The following is a 14149-nucleotide window of genomic DNA, read 5'->3' as shown; positions in this document are numbered from 1 at the left end:
GGCCAGCCAGCCTGACTGTCCTGAAGAAGGCCCCGGATTGAGGTGGGGGGGCCTCCCTGGGGGCTAAGGCCAGTCTGCGTGAGGGACTAAGGGTTGTTTGTAGGCCAGCCACGCTCCCAATTGCGGTGGGGATCCTCGCTGGGGGTGGGGCCGGCCTGGGTGAGGGGCCTGGGGCAGTTGCAGGCCAGCCACACCTCCAGTTTTGTCAGGAAGGAAGTCTGAAATATGTCCAGTCTAATTAGCATATTACCTTTTTACTAATATAGATTACTGACTACAGGCTTCTTGTGCTAATGACAGGTAAACCTACATGTGTACAACAGGTGGTTTCCCTGGCTAGTTCTATCAGAGCTCACAGTAATGTAATAGGGAAACACGTTATTTATACACGTGCATTTTAAAAGAACCCTGTAAGGAATCCATAGGGAATGAGATGAACCTTTTGCAAAGTGAATACTGCCTGGCAAATTAATCCATTTTATGGGTCTATATTTGATCATAGAAGTTTCTTTCTTTTTTAAAATTTATTTTTATTTTTGAAAGTATCACAGATGTTCCCCTTTCCCCCCCACTGATCCCCTCCTCTTGCTCCCGTCCCTGCCCCAGGCCCTCACCACACTATTGTGTGTGTCCATGGGATATGCATATATGCATATAAATTATTTGGTTAATCTCTTCCTGCCACCCCCAACCCTCCCTCTGAGATTTGTCTGCCAACTTCATGCTTCCATGTCTCTGGATCTATTTTGTTCCTAGGTTTATTTTTTTCAGTATATTCCAGAAGTTTCTAAAAGCAAGGAGTATTTCTATTCACTTCTGAAACTTTGCATCTTGTATGGCCCAGGTAACATAAAAATTGCACAAGAAATATTTATGGATTAAATGAATAACCTTTGAGACCATCACCAAGGAAAAACCTTCTTATTTTCTAGAAAGATGACCAGCATATCTGATCAATCAATAAATATGATATGTCCCTCCATCCCCATTTTCCCCCTCTCTGGACAAAATGAAGCTATTCTGCTTCTTTTTTGTTTTCTAAGATGGCCTATGGGCCACATGGCTCATCACCTGCTGAGATGGGATGCTGAATATGGCAAGTAAGGAGCAGAGACCTAAGACAGGAATGCTGCTGTCTCGGCCCCCAAAGCTGTCCCTACCTGGTAACAGGTGCCAAGTTCTTTCCCATTGGCCGAGAAGGACAACATGCCCATTGCCAGATCCACGAGGCAGCCGATCTCCAGGTCCACGTTGCTGCGACTTGATCGTTGGGAAGTGGCCACAATGTCCCCACCCCAGACCATGTAGCAGTTGCTGCGCTTCACACTAGAAGCCAAAAAGAGGAAAGAAAGGCATAGAGTTTGGACTGGGGAAGTTTACAATCAGGACTCAGGGATGGACTGCCCCAGGCCTTCCCGTTTGCCCCCAGTAACTCTTTTTCTTAAACTAATTCATCTAGCTTCAACTCAGTTTCTTCAGGCACAAACCTCTCAGTTTAGGGATGTGGCAGTCTGTCAGGCTACTTTTGTCCAGAGAGCATAATGTTTGGGAACTGTTTCCCGGCTCAATATCACTCCAGCTTTCTGAACCAGAGAATGAGATGTTTGTATTCTCCCCTTAGAGATGGGAAATGGAGGCACAAGGAGGATACTCTCCACAGGCAAATTTATACACTGTATAGGCATTTGGTATGTGAGGCTGGAACAAAGCTCTGGGCTTAGAATCCTAGCCCAGTGTCAGGGCACTTGGACACTCAGGGATGCATTCCTCAGGAGGGCAGGCCTGGGCCTGGGGAGACTTGCAGAATAGGTCACATTGGTCTCTGGTGCTCTCCCAGCTCCCTGGAGTTCTGTCCCACACTCTTCCCTAACTACCAGCTGGGGAAGAGTGCCTTTCTCAGCTAGCTGTCCACCACCCTACAGAATGTAATCTGTATGGTAGGCACCATTATGTAGATTTAAAAGCCAACTATAATAACAAAAGCACCATCGAGTCTCCAAATCCTGGTTCCTTAATTGTAAGATTTTAAATCCTGGGTGGGTTTAGAGAAGTGGACAGGGGCAACAGTGATTCCTCAGCCCTTTGCAATGGCTGTGGGCACTGGACAGCTGACTGGGTCTCTCCTACACCCAGTCGCGGGGTACATCATCTGAGAAACCCGGTCACTTGATTTAACACAAAGATTTTTCTCAGGTTAAATGGGAGAGTGAGTCTGTGCCTGATGGAAGGGAAGCCCCTTGAACATACTATGGTCAATCTGATTTGACCTTGGAAAATCAAGGTTTGATTAGAATTCTCCAAGATTCTTTCCAGCTCTAGAATTCTATTACTCCCTGCCAGTGCTTCCTCCCCAACCCCCGATCCCATCCCCTACTGGAAATCCCCTTTGTAAGTCACTTTATGGCCACTTCCCAATGATCAGGTCTGTCCTCCTCTCTTCTGGAGCCACCACTGGGCTGGTCCTCCATGTGAATGCCCTCGGGTAGGGCCAGTGCAAAGTGCTCCTTCAATGCATTACAGCCATCGCTAGATTTCCATAAAGGTTAAACTGCAGCCTTGTTACTACTGCTTCTTAGTGATTAGGGACTGAGTACATTGATGACTACTACAGAATTCAATTAATCATGTATTAAAGCGGTGAGAGGGTCAAATGCCATGCTTTGGTCATATTTTAAAGGGTCCAAAATTGAAATACCAAAAAATATCTGAAGATCGACACAGTATTTCTTGTCAAGTGAGACAAAGAAGTAAGAATTACGGAGCACCGACCATATACTGGGTCTTATTCCAGGTGCTAACGTGTCAGTTAGTTTTCACAATAAAAACTGTCACGGAGGCTCAGATAAATCATGGCCAGTAAGGCAGAGCCAGCAAACTAGAGCAATAAACCCAACTGGGATGGGCACGTCTGCCTTTTGATTTTCTGTTTGAAAAGGAAAGTCTGGACTGTCAATGACTTTTACATACTTTCCTTGCCAACCTGAACCGGGTATTGCTTATAGCATCTACTCTGGGTCTTATTACATGATAGATGTTCAGTAATAGTAATAGAAGCAGTTAATGTCTATTGACTGCATGGGCTATGGCACTATTCTAGGCTTTTTTCTATGTATTATCTCTTCCAATCCTCACAATACTCTTTAGCAGCAATTTTCAACCCTTTTCATCTCATGCCGTACATAAACCAATTACTAAAATTCTGCGGCATACTGAAAAATATATCATTTTTTTTGCCCATCTGACAAAAATATAGGTATAATTTTGATTCATTCGCACCAGACGGCCATTGTTGTGTTGGCTGTCATTTTTCTATTTGACAATCTAAGGGAAAAGAGGCTAGTGTCCCTGACTAAACAGTAAGATATTGCATGTTTTAAAAAATCCATGTAGCACACTGTCTGTGGCACACTGGCTGAAAATCGCTGCTCTATAAGACTGGAACTATTATTCTCATTTTACAGACAAGGAAATTGAGCCCAGCTAGGTTAGTGACTGGCCCCAAGTCACACTTCTAGTCTGTACCGGAACCCAGTTTAAAATACAGGCAGTTTGCTCTCAGAGTCTGTGCTCTTAACCACCTGCCCGCAACTGTCCTCCTGACATAGCGCTTGTACCTGACCACTCGTCTTTGATGAGCCAGTAGCATCTGAAAAGCACTGACTGCAGAAACATTCCTGACTTTGTAGGGCTAAAGGGCAGCTTGAAAAACAACTTCCTGTATCTCTACATGTCTACTTGGGGAAAGACTCCATCCACTCTCAGGTGGAAACAAGACATGGTCTCCTGGGTCACCTCTGGCCACAGCTGGCCAAGGCTGCACTCTCTGGGGGCAGTGCCAGTGGACCAGTGGGAGAATGTGGGTGTGCCTAAAATGTGTTTTCCCTAAAGATCCCTAATTTTTACTCAGTGGTTATTAGTCATGAATTTGCAGTGTCTCTTTGATATTCTTCGGGCTTTCAGCCATGACACACTTTTGGGATGAGGAGTCCTGACTTGGTCGGTTGCTGTGTGATGTGGTGCATCATTTTCTTCTGAAGTGACTTCTTTAAAGCACGCAGAGATGTTTCTCTGTGTTGTTCTGTTGTAGAAATCGGGCTTGCCCAGAAACCAGGGAGGAGTCTGAAATGGAGCTCAGACCTCCCCATTGTGCTCCTGTATCTCCCATCCCTGGGTCATGTTTTATAGACATGACGAAATGACCCACAATTGTCACTAATAACATGCCTCCACCATCGTATCCACCCCCACCTTTTCTTAAGGGTTGTAGGCCTGTGCTTCATTTCCCCTCCTTAATAGATGCTGAATGTTTCCTTCTTTTGGGTTGTTGGGGGTAAGTGAGGAGCCCCCTTACCTTTCGTGGACCCGGCCTCTTTCATCCCCCAGAGTAACAGTCACTGTACAGTTTTTATTCAGGTCAAACTTTTCACTGTAGAAGTGATAGTCCGGAGTCACCCATCCGACCCAGACGCAGGAGGGGTCTTGTCCGGCAAAGATGCGGATGGCGTAGTAGCACTGCTGGAGAGAGACCACAGACCAGATGAGTGAGTGGCCCTCAGGAAAGCGTGAACAGGAAGCAGGAATAGAGCTACAGCCCATTGGTCCCTTTTCTTAAAAAGCGTACTACCCGGGTCTAGAGGGGCACTGCACTGCACTCTCACTTGGAGGAAGGCCTGGCTAGCGTTTGGCTTCCTTATTTGTCTCTTGTCTGTTCGGCTGGAGCATCTACCACCCTTTACTCCTCAGAAGATGCTGCTGGGGAAATAAGTGGCAGCCACTCAGAGTGGCCAGCACAGGACCTCAACCCTCTCCTGGGCACCGATTTTGCCCTGAGAGAAGAAACAGTCAAGGCTCAGAGAACTCCTGCTACACTTTTCACTTCCACAGAGAAATCCAGGGCATTTTGGGGGGCAAGTCTTGAAAAAGATGTTGTGAAATAAAGCCCCTAGAGTGGCCAAACATGCTTTGTGTGGTCAGCAGGCTCATCGACACAGCAGTTCTTGGCGGATGCCATAACCACTTGTGAAGTGTATCCCTATGTTATAACAATAACTATAGCTTTACGGTAAGTGATTCCTTCACCATGTTCCTTATGAAACTGAGCACATTCATTCTTAATGAAGTTACTTCTATTCATCGTCTTGTCCTCTTTTTTTTTAACTGGAAGATAAAAGGGTAAGCCAGTCAGAGCTGGGCTTGAATCTTGGCACTGGCAGCTATTAATCCTGGGACCTTGGACAAGTCCTTTGTCCTTTCTGTGTCTCAGGATATATGATGTTGCCCATCTCGCAAGGCTGCTGTGGGCATTAAGTGGGAAGGTGGCACGATGTGCCTAGTGCAGTGCCCTTCACATTCTAAGTGTGCGACCGCGGCAGCAAGAATCCTCTTCCCGATGGCAGTTAACCTATGAACTCAGGATGTAGGGTCACATAATAGAAGGGGTGACATACATTTCTTTAAAAAATGTTTTTTTGTTTTTTTCTTTGTCAGGTGCTAAAAGAAGAATGAGAGAGTGTGTGAGAGAGAAATTAGGAAGTGTTGGTCCCTGACTACTATCTAGCTCTAGAAAAGGGACCAAAAGCAGCCTCCATTTTTCAGGCTGGTTCCCTGGCTCCTGTTTCTCATTTGAATGCTTTCAACATGATTCCTGGCACTGCTCAGAGAGATGGGAGAGTTGATACACAGAAGTTTACATAAAAGAGCAAAGAAAAGGATTAAATTAAGACACCGACCCCCCCTCCCCCAAACTGACATTCATCTCCATTAGAAAGGCAGTGCTGGGCCCCTGGTGGCAAATGGGCAACAAGTACACAATGTTGCCCAATTAGATGCTCCAGGTGGAGCTTCTGCCGCGCACTGAATCACTGTCTCTTCTCCCCCATCTGAGAAATGCCAGAGACGTGATTTGGAAGCATCGAGAAGCATATTAAAAGACAGAGCAATTGGCAATTACAGAGGATCTCTAGACAGATCATTGCTAGGAGGGGCATATTACCAGGCACAGCAAAGACACAAATAATTAAAACCATAATTTGAGCACATTTACTTACTGTTGTTGTTTGAGAGAGTAGTTCTTGCATCTGTTTCCTGGAGGGAAGATAAAATCTGTGTTTTAGTTATTTGGCTGTAGAGAGAATTCCACAATTCTGACAGGCAATTGATCTCCCTTTAATGATGAAGGTGAGTTTAGGGAATTATTTCCTATACACGAGTGATCCCAACTGGTCTTGGGATGTGTTCATTTGTAACCTGCCACCACAAGCCAGGGCTATGACTTCCAACTCCTGTCCCTCAGCCCAGGGGCTGAAGATGTTGAAAAGATTATAATAACGTGTGTGGGGGTACCTCTGGATATATTCTCCTGTTCTCTCAAGTAGCTGTGCTTATTTAAAGTCTGGTAGACAGCGAAACTCTAGAGAAAACCTGGACAACACAGCTCCAAACAAGCAGACAAACATCAACGATTAAAAATAGACATTGAAAGAAATAAAGACGGCAAGGAATATACTCCCTATCAGGGAGGGAGAAGTCACTCACTCATGAGTCACATGGCTTCTGGGCTGGACACCGACCATAGTTACACAAAGAAGGTGGGGTTTGCCTCCAGAAGCTTCTAATTTCACACAAAGGCACCAACAACTGCAGCCTCTCCTTTTACTCCAAAAGCATAGTCATTTAGCCTGCAAGGAGGCCAGGGACTCAGAAGGCTTGAGAAGAGCAGAGGCATTTCCACTAGAGGTGACTCTGTTTAGCTTGATTGGCTCCCCTAATTATGCATTGCACACAAACACACATGTGTATGCACAAGTGGGTATATACATTCAAATCCCCATTACTTTACCTAACCGAGAGCAAAGGGAATCCTAACCACAGAGTTCTAGACATGCTGAGGTAGAGTAAGAAACAGACAGACGGAAAGCCACTTTACAACAGACGTGATGAACACCTCTGAGGGCTGGAGGCCTGGCCCTCACCTTTTCTGGAAAGCATCACTGTCCAGGCAGGGGCTGTGGGTGAAGGAGGAGTGGCACTCAATGGGCATGCTCAGGCGGAGGTAGATCATGCTGGCATCGCTATTCTGTGTGCCAAATGTCTTGTGGGTCACCTTGAGGCACGGAGGGCTGTCCATGGTGCTGTCGATCCTCATGACCTGGAAACACCACGGGTCCTTTATGTGATGCACCCACATGAGCCTTACCTTGACTCTGTTCCTCCTTCCCTCACTGACATTACATATGTCAAGACTTTCTGTGAATGATAAAAGTTGTGACTAGTGATGACCAAACCATTATTCTCATCATTACTTGGACCTTGCCCAATAGAAAAATAACAGATCTTCCTCTGACTGGAGAACTTAGAGATTTAAAAACACTCCTACTGGGTTTTCTGCAAGGTCAAGGGTTTCGAACAGGTGCAAGATTGGTGTGTGTGTGTGTGTGTGGGGGACGACAGTCTCTGAGTAATGCCCCATGGTGTCCACTGAGGCTGACCTTTCAGGTTAGTGGGCAAGTGGCTAAAGAAAACCTTCCCAGAGATTCCCATTGTCAGTGGGCATGAGAATATCTAGGGGAGAGGACAATGGGAAGCCCAAAACTCATGAAGAAAAATCACAGCTCCCTTGGAGGGTGCTGTCTCCCATCCGTGCATTTCCCATCTCTGCCACAGTCATAGCCTGAGCACTGAGGTTCACCAAGGCTTCTCTAAACACCGAGGAAATCCCCAGCACCAGGGCATGAATATTGCAGGGAAAGGGGTTGGAGAAAGAAAGATCAAAACTAAATTTTAAAAATGTATATATATGTGTGTGGGGGGGAGGGCATTGGGGAGGAAGAGAAAGTAAAATGGGACTTATAACAATAATGTCCTCAGGACCCAAGCATTTCTCCCCACATTCTAGAGACTAGTTTTTATCCTGTGGTCTATGGATGTGCTTAACCTTTTTTTTGTGCAGTTTTCAGATTTTTCTTCGTGGAAAGTCTATAAATCCTAACCGTTTGTGAGCCAGCTTTCTAAAGCAATGGCCAGGTAGGAATCTGAGAGAGAAACCTCTCCACTGTGTAAGACTGTGGGGGAAAGTGGGGGGTTGAGAGTTGATGCTTGTTGAGTTTAGATTGGAAGGTGAGCTAAGGGAACTTATAGTTAGGTGGAAGCAAGCACCCCCTGCCCCTGCCCGGCCCAAATCATGAAAAAACCATGGTGGGTACAGGCAAAAAGATGTAGAATCAGAACCCAAATCAGGCTCCTTATAATCTTTGGCTCTGCTCAGCCCCCTCTACAAGATGCCAGCATCATAATCAATGACTATGCCTCAGCTTAAAATGCTGGAAATGGTTCTGGAGAAATTAAATCAGTTTATGAGCAGAGGAGAAGCATGTGCAGGACATCTTAACAGGCACTGAATTTTTTAAGGAAAACGACATTTAAGGTCTCTGAATACTGTATTACTATGACAATGGCAGTCCAGGGATGCCTGGAGAAAACACAGTGACCCAAAGGCTTGGAGCCTGAGCTGCAAGGGTATGTCTGCAAGACGGTTGCCATCTGTAAGATGCCACTGAGCTGCCTCAATTAAGGTGTCTGCAACAACAGCTCTGCGGGCCAGCAAGGAAGAGGCTGGTAAGCAGCCAGGGATGGGCTTAGGTAAGCAGCTGCCCTGTGCCAGGGGCATTAGCAGGAGCTTAGTGCCTTGGCCCATGTGCCCTGCCAGGTTCGCCCACGACGTGTAACATTACCTCTATCTGGGGATGATCCTTCGGCACGTTGACAAATGTTGGGAGGCGCTTGCTGAACCACATCGCAACATCTCGGTTCATGTTGACAGCAAAAGGCTCAAAGCCCTCCTGGAGGCCGCACATGGTATAAAACTTGAAGGTACTGGCGTCCATCCCGAGATTCATGCGGCCGATCTGAGACAGCCCCAGAGAGCAGATGGGCACAAAGCCTGCAGAATGGCGAATGAGAGCCCTGCCTCAGCCTGCAGTCGCATCCCAGGACTGCGAGGAAGTCTGACCTTTGCCACCTTAACAGTTTTGAGTCCTGGCCAGAAAGATGGGACCCCACCCTTTGTCTTTCTTCCTGGCAGGTAAATGAAAGAACAGGAGGCACATGGAGGTGATGGCTGCCCATGGGGTATGTGGAAAGGAAAAGTAATTTGGTTCAAAATAATTTGGGGGAAAAAACAATCATCCAGCCAAGATTCTTCTTAAACTGTAAATAAACATAAGCCGGAAAAGTAAAACCAATAAGAGAAAAAGTAAAATTCTTTATCTATGTCTTAGTTGAAACTGCTGTTGGCCCTGGGAAATTTTAAATCTTGCCCTAAACAGAACAGCATGAGAAACCTAAAGAAGGACTTGGTGCAAGCACCTCACTTTTTCTAGGCCTCAGCATATCCCCCAGGAAAAGAGTGCTGATGGTTTCCCCAATCCCAGAGTACGATTCTGAGAAGTTTCAAATGCTGACACTATGCCTCTGTTTACGAAACACAGTTTCCAGTCCCACTCCCCCGCCTCCACCCCGTCCTCCTAGCTACTGAGATGGTCCCCGCCTGAACAGGAAGGCATAATTTTTGAGCAGGAGCTGTGGAAAACTCTCTTCCCTCCTACATGGCTTTTCTCTCCAAGCTCACATCAATTAAAAACACTGCCAAATAGGCCAAAGCAGAAGTTTAAATTGCTTGGTGTTCTTCTTTGTGGGTATTTATAAATCATAATTGTGGACCAATAAATCAGCGGAGCTGGGAAAGCACTCATTATCCTGGGTTTGGGAGGATGTGGGAGGCAGGCGACCAAGAGTGCTCAGAGGGAGGAAGGGCGCTGAGGCTGGTGACTCTAGCCCCACAAAGGAAATTGGTGTCCCTGCTAGGACAGGGATGTTTAAGGGGAAATTTAAAAGCCAATTTTGTTAGCATTTATATTCAACAGTAAGAGCAGTTCCATTTCCATTGTAGAGACCGGGGCCAAAATGCGCTCCTCAGAGCACAGGTGCTTATACACTGTTATCTAAGCCACAGCGTTCTATGTAAATCAGTGAAGTAAGTGAGAAGTAAATCCCTCACAAACTAAGTTGGTTGCTTTCAGAAACGATGAACTTGTTTAGGACACTATTTAAGTCATTTCTAAATAAAGTGAGCTTTAATGCAATCCTAGCAGAGTGAGGGTGATGTCTATATAGAGACTGTCCTCTCGGGGCCACCAAGGACTGAGAGTAGGTGGTGGCCATGGCCCTCAGGAAGGTAGATGGACAGGCCAATCAGACCTGCACCATTCCCAGGCACTGCTGTGCTTCTGGCATTTTTGCACTAGAGGGTCTGATAGGTGAAACCATCTCCTTTCTATGACAGAGATTTTTATACATAGGGACCTTTGGAAATCTGGCTCCAGTGTGCAGTAAGGATACTTATTGGCAAAATTCTTGTTCCCGCTGGGACAGAGGCCTGGCAATGTGCTATGAGAAGATGTGAAGGAAGGAGAAGAAACTGCCCTGATCCCACGGAACTTATGGATATGAAAATGGCAAATGGACTAGAGGAGAGTTCATCCCTATTCCCAAGACAGTGTTTTGGTCTTAGATGGGGGCAGGAAACTACCACCACCTGGAGCCATGATCATAAAGTCTGTCAGCCTGATGTGAGCAGAGATAGGACGTCTTAAGAAAATCTCTCATTTCCTTTCTTGTCTATGAACGTGGATGGTGGAATAAGTGAGCAACAGGTATAAAAGCCTGAGTGGGAAGAAGCAGAGATGAGGACTTCTGAATAACTCAGGTCAGACGAATAACTTCCTAGTCACAGTCACATGACAATATTAAGATGCACGCAGAAGGGCAGAAAGGTAATATTAGAATGGGGCCTTTTTTTCTATAGAACTTGGGCTCCTCGTCATCCCTAGGCCATGAGTAGAAGAAACAGCACTCTACTGGGGATAAAACTGAAGACTTGAGGAGGTAATGGACTTGACCAAGGTCACGAGAAGGGCAAGTGACAACACAGGACAAGATCCAACACCCTCTGACTCATAGTTCAGCTGCCAGTCAGTGTGCAAGAGCGGGAGTGATTATAGGGACATAATGCAAACAGCAGCTCTGTGCCAGGGCAGGGAGCTGCACTCTTTACAGAGTAAAGTGTGGTCCCTACAGGGCAGGAGCCCTCTTTACAGGGGAGAGTGCAACACTGCATGAGACGGTGTGGGGAATAGGAGTCATAGAGGTGAAAGCAATGGGCGGCAAAGAGTGCCGGTACTTCCTGGGGGCTAAGTGGGCACAGCTGGGACAGCTCTTTAAAGCTGCAGCAGAGAAGCTAAATTCAAACCTTAAGTCAGAAAAGAGAGAAACTGGAAAGAATAGAGTGCGGAGACAAATCTTTATAAGGCACCAGCACTTTCTCCTGGGGCAAATACTTGATAACCAGCTATATTAGATCAGCTCCCTCCACTTGGTGGAGAGGCTCCAATTAATGATCTATCCATATCTAAAACATTTATTTGAGGCATTAACACTTTATGTACCTTTATAACTCTTCATGATAGAAAAGGGGAACAATGACAATAAAGCACAATAGATAATATTTATCAAGTACGTTCTAAGCACTGGGTTTATGGCTCTAGAGGTTGATCTCATTATTATCCCCATTTTAGAGATGCAGAAACTAAGGCTTAGCAGGTTGAATGACTTGCTGGAGGTCTGTCACCTAGGAAGCGGCAGAGCCAGCACACGGACAAGTCAGCCTGAAGTGCAGTCCAGAGCAAGCAGTGGGGACTGAAGCTAGGCTGTCTGCTTTCTAATTCTTATCCACAGTGACTTGATTTGCGACTAAGTCTTCCTTCACTTTTCAAGCAATTTTCCTACGTGTCATGTAGTTGCCCAGTGTGCTATAGAGGAGGCAGCCTGAGATCCATGACCACAAGACCTAGGACTGAAGACAGCAGACAGCTTAGAAGAAAAGGGCTGTCACAGCTGGCCACATGGCTCCCTGGAGTTGACCTGGATAAAGAAGTTCCATTTGGTAAGGCCACGGGGCAGTTCTATGAGCACTGACTCTTCTAAGCACTTAACCCACAGCTACAAATGAGACGAAAGAAGCAAGATGGACAACTAAAGGGGGACAGAAATACCCCTCCCTCTTCGAAGAGGTGTGAGGAGAAAATTTGCAGATGGCATTACCTTGAACCAAGATGTGCACAGACTTCTTGTTCCAGGAAGGGAACGACAGGAACACCTGCGCTTGAGTCCTAGGGATGATCCCAGGTTCTGACACACTTTGTATCACAGGCTTCATACTGACTTTGTGCCTAGGGACGGGGGTAGCCAGGGAGTCATCTTTTTATAACTCAGGAGCTTGGAAGGAAATAGTTCTCTAGAAAACCCAAGTCCTGAATCATTTTTAACCCATTTCAATCTGATGAAAGACATGAGAGCAAATCACTATCAGTCATGGAAAAACAGATCTTGGAGAGAAGTGGTTAGATGACTGCCCAGACCGTTCCTGGGGTGTTTCTGGCATCTCAGCCCAACAGCACATGTGTTACCCAATACTTTTCATTTCCCACTAAGCTTCATGAAGGTGGATTTGAGGGATAGCATTGTTTGTCACAAGCCTTGCAGAAAGGCATGTTTGCCCTGCCACAGACACTCTCTGAAGCATGGCACCCATCATTGGAAAGAATGGCACGGGACCCTTGGTACCAACGTGTTTGCGTGCAGGTGGCAGTGACACTTCTGGCAAGTACGTTTCATCTGCTGCCTATGGAAGAGCTGCCAGCAGAGTTGGGGGAGCTATTAAACCCTGACAGGCTGATGGTGGGAACAGCCCAGGAGGCTGCCCCTCAGGCCCCAAAGCTGCAGCAGGAGCAGATGTCCCCCAGGGAGTGCCTGGCAGAGAGGCCGGACAGGAGACTGGCACAGAAGCCTCTCCAGACGTTACATTCTGAGGTCTGGCAGGATAATCAGGATTTTATCTTCCTTCCCTTTAAATGGAATAAAAGAGAAGGCTAATAGCAAAGGTTTCACCATGGAAGCTGCTGAGCTTCCAGATGCCTTCAGGTGACAACAGTAAGAGCTGTGATGGTCCAGGCCAGGGAAGGGGTCAGGAACAATGATTAGAAAAACTCTAATGAGGCAGATAAGAGTATTATCATCTACAACACAGAAGAGGATGGAGATAAGGATTTATAAATAACCCAGAGAAAAAAGTAGCCATGAATTTTAATGTCTGCCCCCATTCCTTCTCTCAAAGGACTAAAAACTTCCCACAGCACAACTCCCGCTGGGATAATGGCCCAAAATCAAGGCCAGGAGGCTGGCGACCAGAACACAGACACATAGGGGATTTTGCTTTATGGGGGCTACAATGCACAAAGCATTGTGTTTTGTCTGCAACAAATGCTTTTCCTAGCAGCTCCAGGCGAGAACTGCTGCCTCTTTCCACTTTAAACAGCAAACAGAGAGATGTTGTATGATTATTCTAGGCCACTGTGCTATTGTTATCAAAGAATGGCATGCAGACTCTTTTTCAACTGCCTTTCCTGAGCCATCACAGAGCTAACTGAAAGAGCCTTCCAATTATCTTGTCTCTGTTATTAAAGTGCGATATGATACTACAGTATAATGTGTTAACATAATACAGTATAATTCCATTATACAACTGCTTCCTAGTAATAGACTTTGTTGTTATTCTGAAGGTCAAATCATGTCCCTGCACACACAAAGCCTATGAGACATCTTTTTCATTACAACAGATGATCTCTAAAAGCAGAGTTATCCTAATATATCCTCCTATTTTATAGTATTCCTCTGCTCAAACCCTATAGCAGCCCCACCCTCCATGTCTTAGAGAGGGAAATCGAAGGGTGCTTGGTCCAGTTTGAAAAGATGGAGTCTTGGTATTTGAGGCTGAAATCTGCACCTTGTCTGTCTTTCCAGCTTCGTCTTCCACAAATTCCACATGCAAATCTTCCAAACTGTCCCGCCCTTTCCTGCAGTTTCCCAAGTTCACAGCCATTCTCTAGTTATATCCTCAGAGTGGAGTACCCTTTCCCTGAGAGGTAGACACCACAGATTCTTTAATGCTCAGTGCCAATCCCATTCCTATAGAATTCTCCTGTATTAGTCACTCATAACCTATGGCTTTGCATTGTTATTTTTTCATATTATTGCT

The 14149-nt window shown here is 46.0% G+C and overlaps 1 protein-coding gene across 1 annotated transcript in view; it reads right to left on the bottom strand.

The window, feature by feature from the left end:
• Positions 1 to 14149, bottom strand: part of RYR3 (ryanodine receptor 3) — a 417605-nt gene that overhangs the window by 211824 nt on the left and 191632 nt on the right. The window contains 5 exon segments of the mRNA XM_015557536.1: positions 1161 to 1326; positions 4352 to 4515; positions 6048 to 6084; positions 6972 to 7147; positions 8730 to 8938. Of these exon segments, the coding sequence (XP_015413022.1) occupies positions 1161 to 1326; positions 4352 to 4515; positions 6048 to 6084; positions 6972 to 7147; positions 8730 to 8938 (752 nt within the window).

Source organism: Myotis davidii, unplaced genomic scaffold (assembly GCF_000327345.1).
Source record: "Myotis davidii unplaced genomic scaffold, ASM32734v1 scaffold46, whole genome shotgun sequence".
Taxonomy (NCBI): domain Eukaryota; kingdom Metazoa; phylum Chordata; class Mammalia; order Chiroptera; family Vespertilionidae; genus Myotis; species Myotis davidii.
Note: the sequence above shows the minus strand (reverse complement) of the source record. Positions and strands in the feature narration are given on the sequence as shown.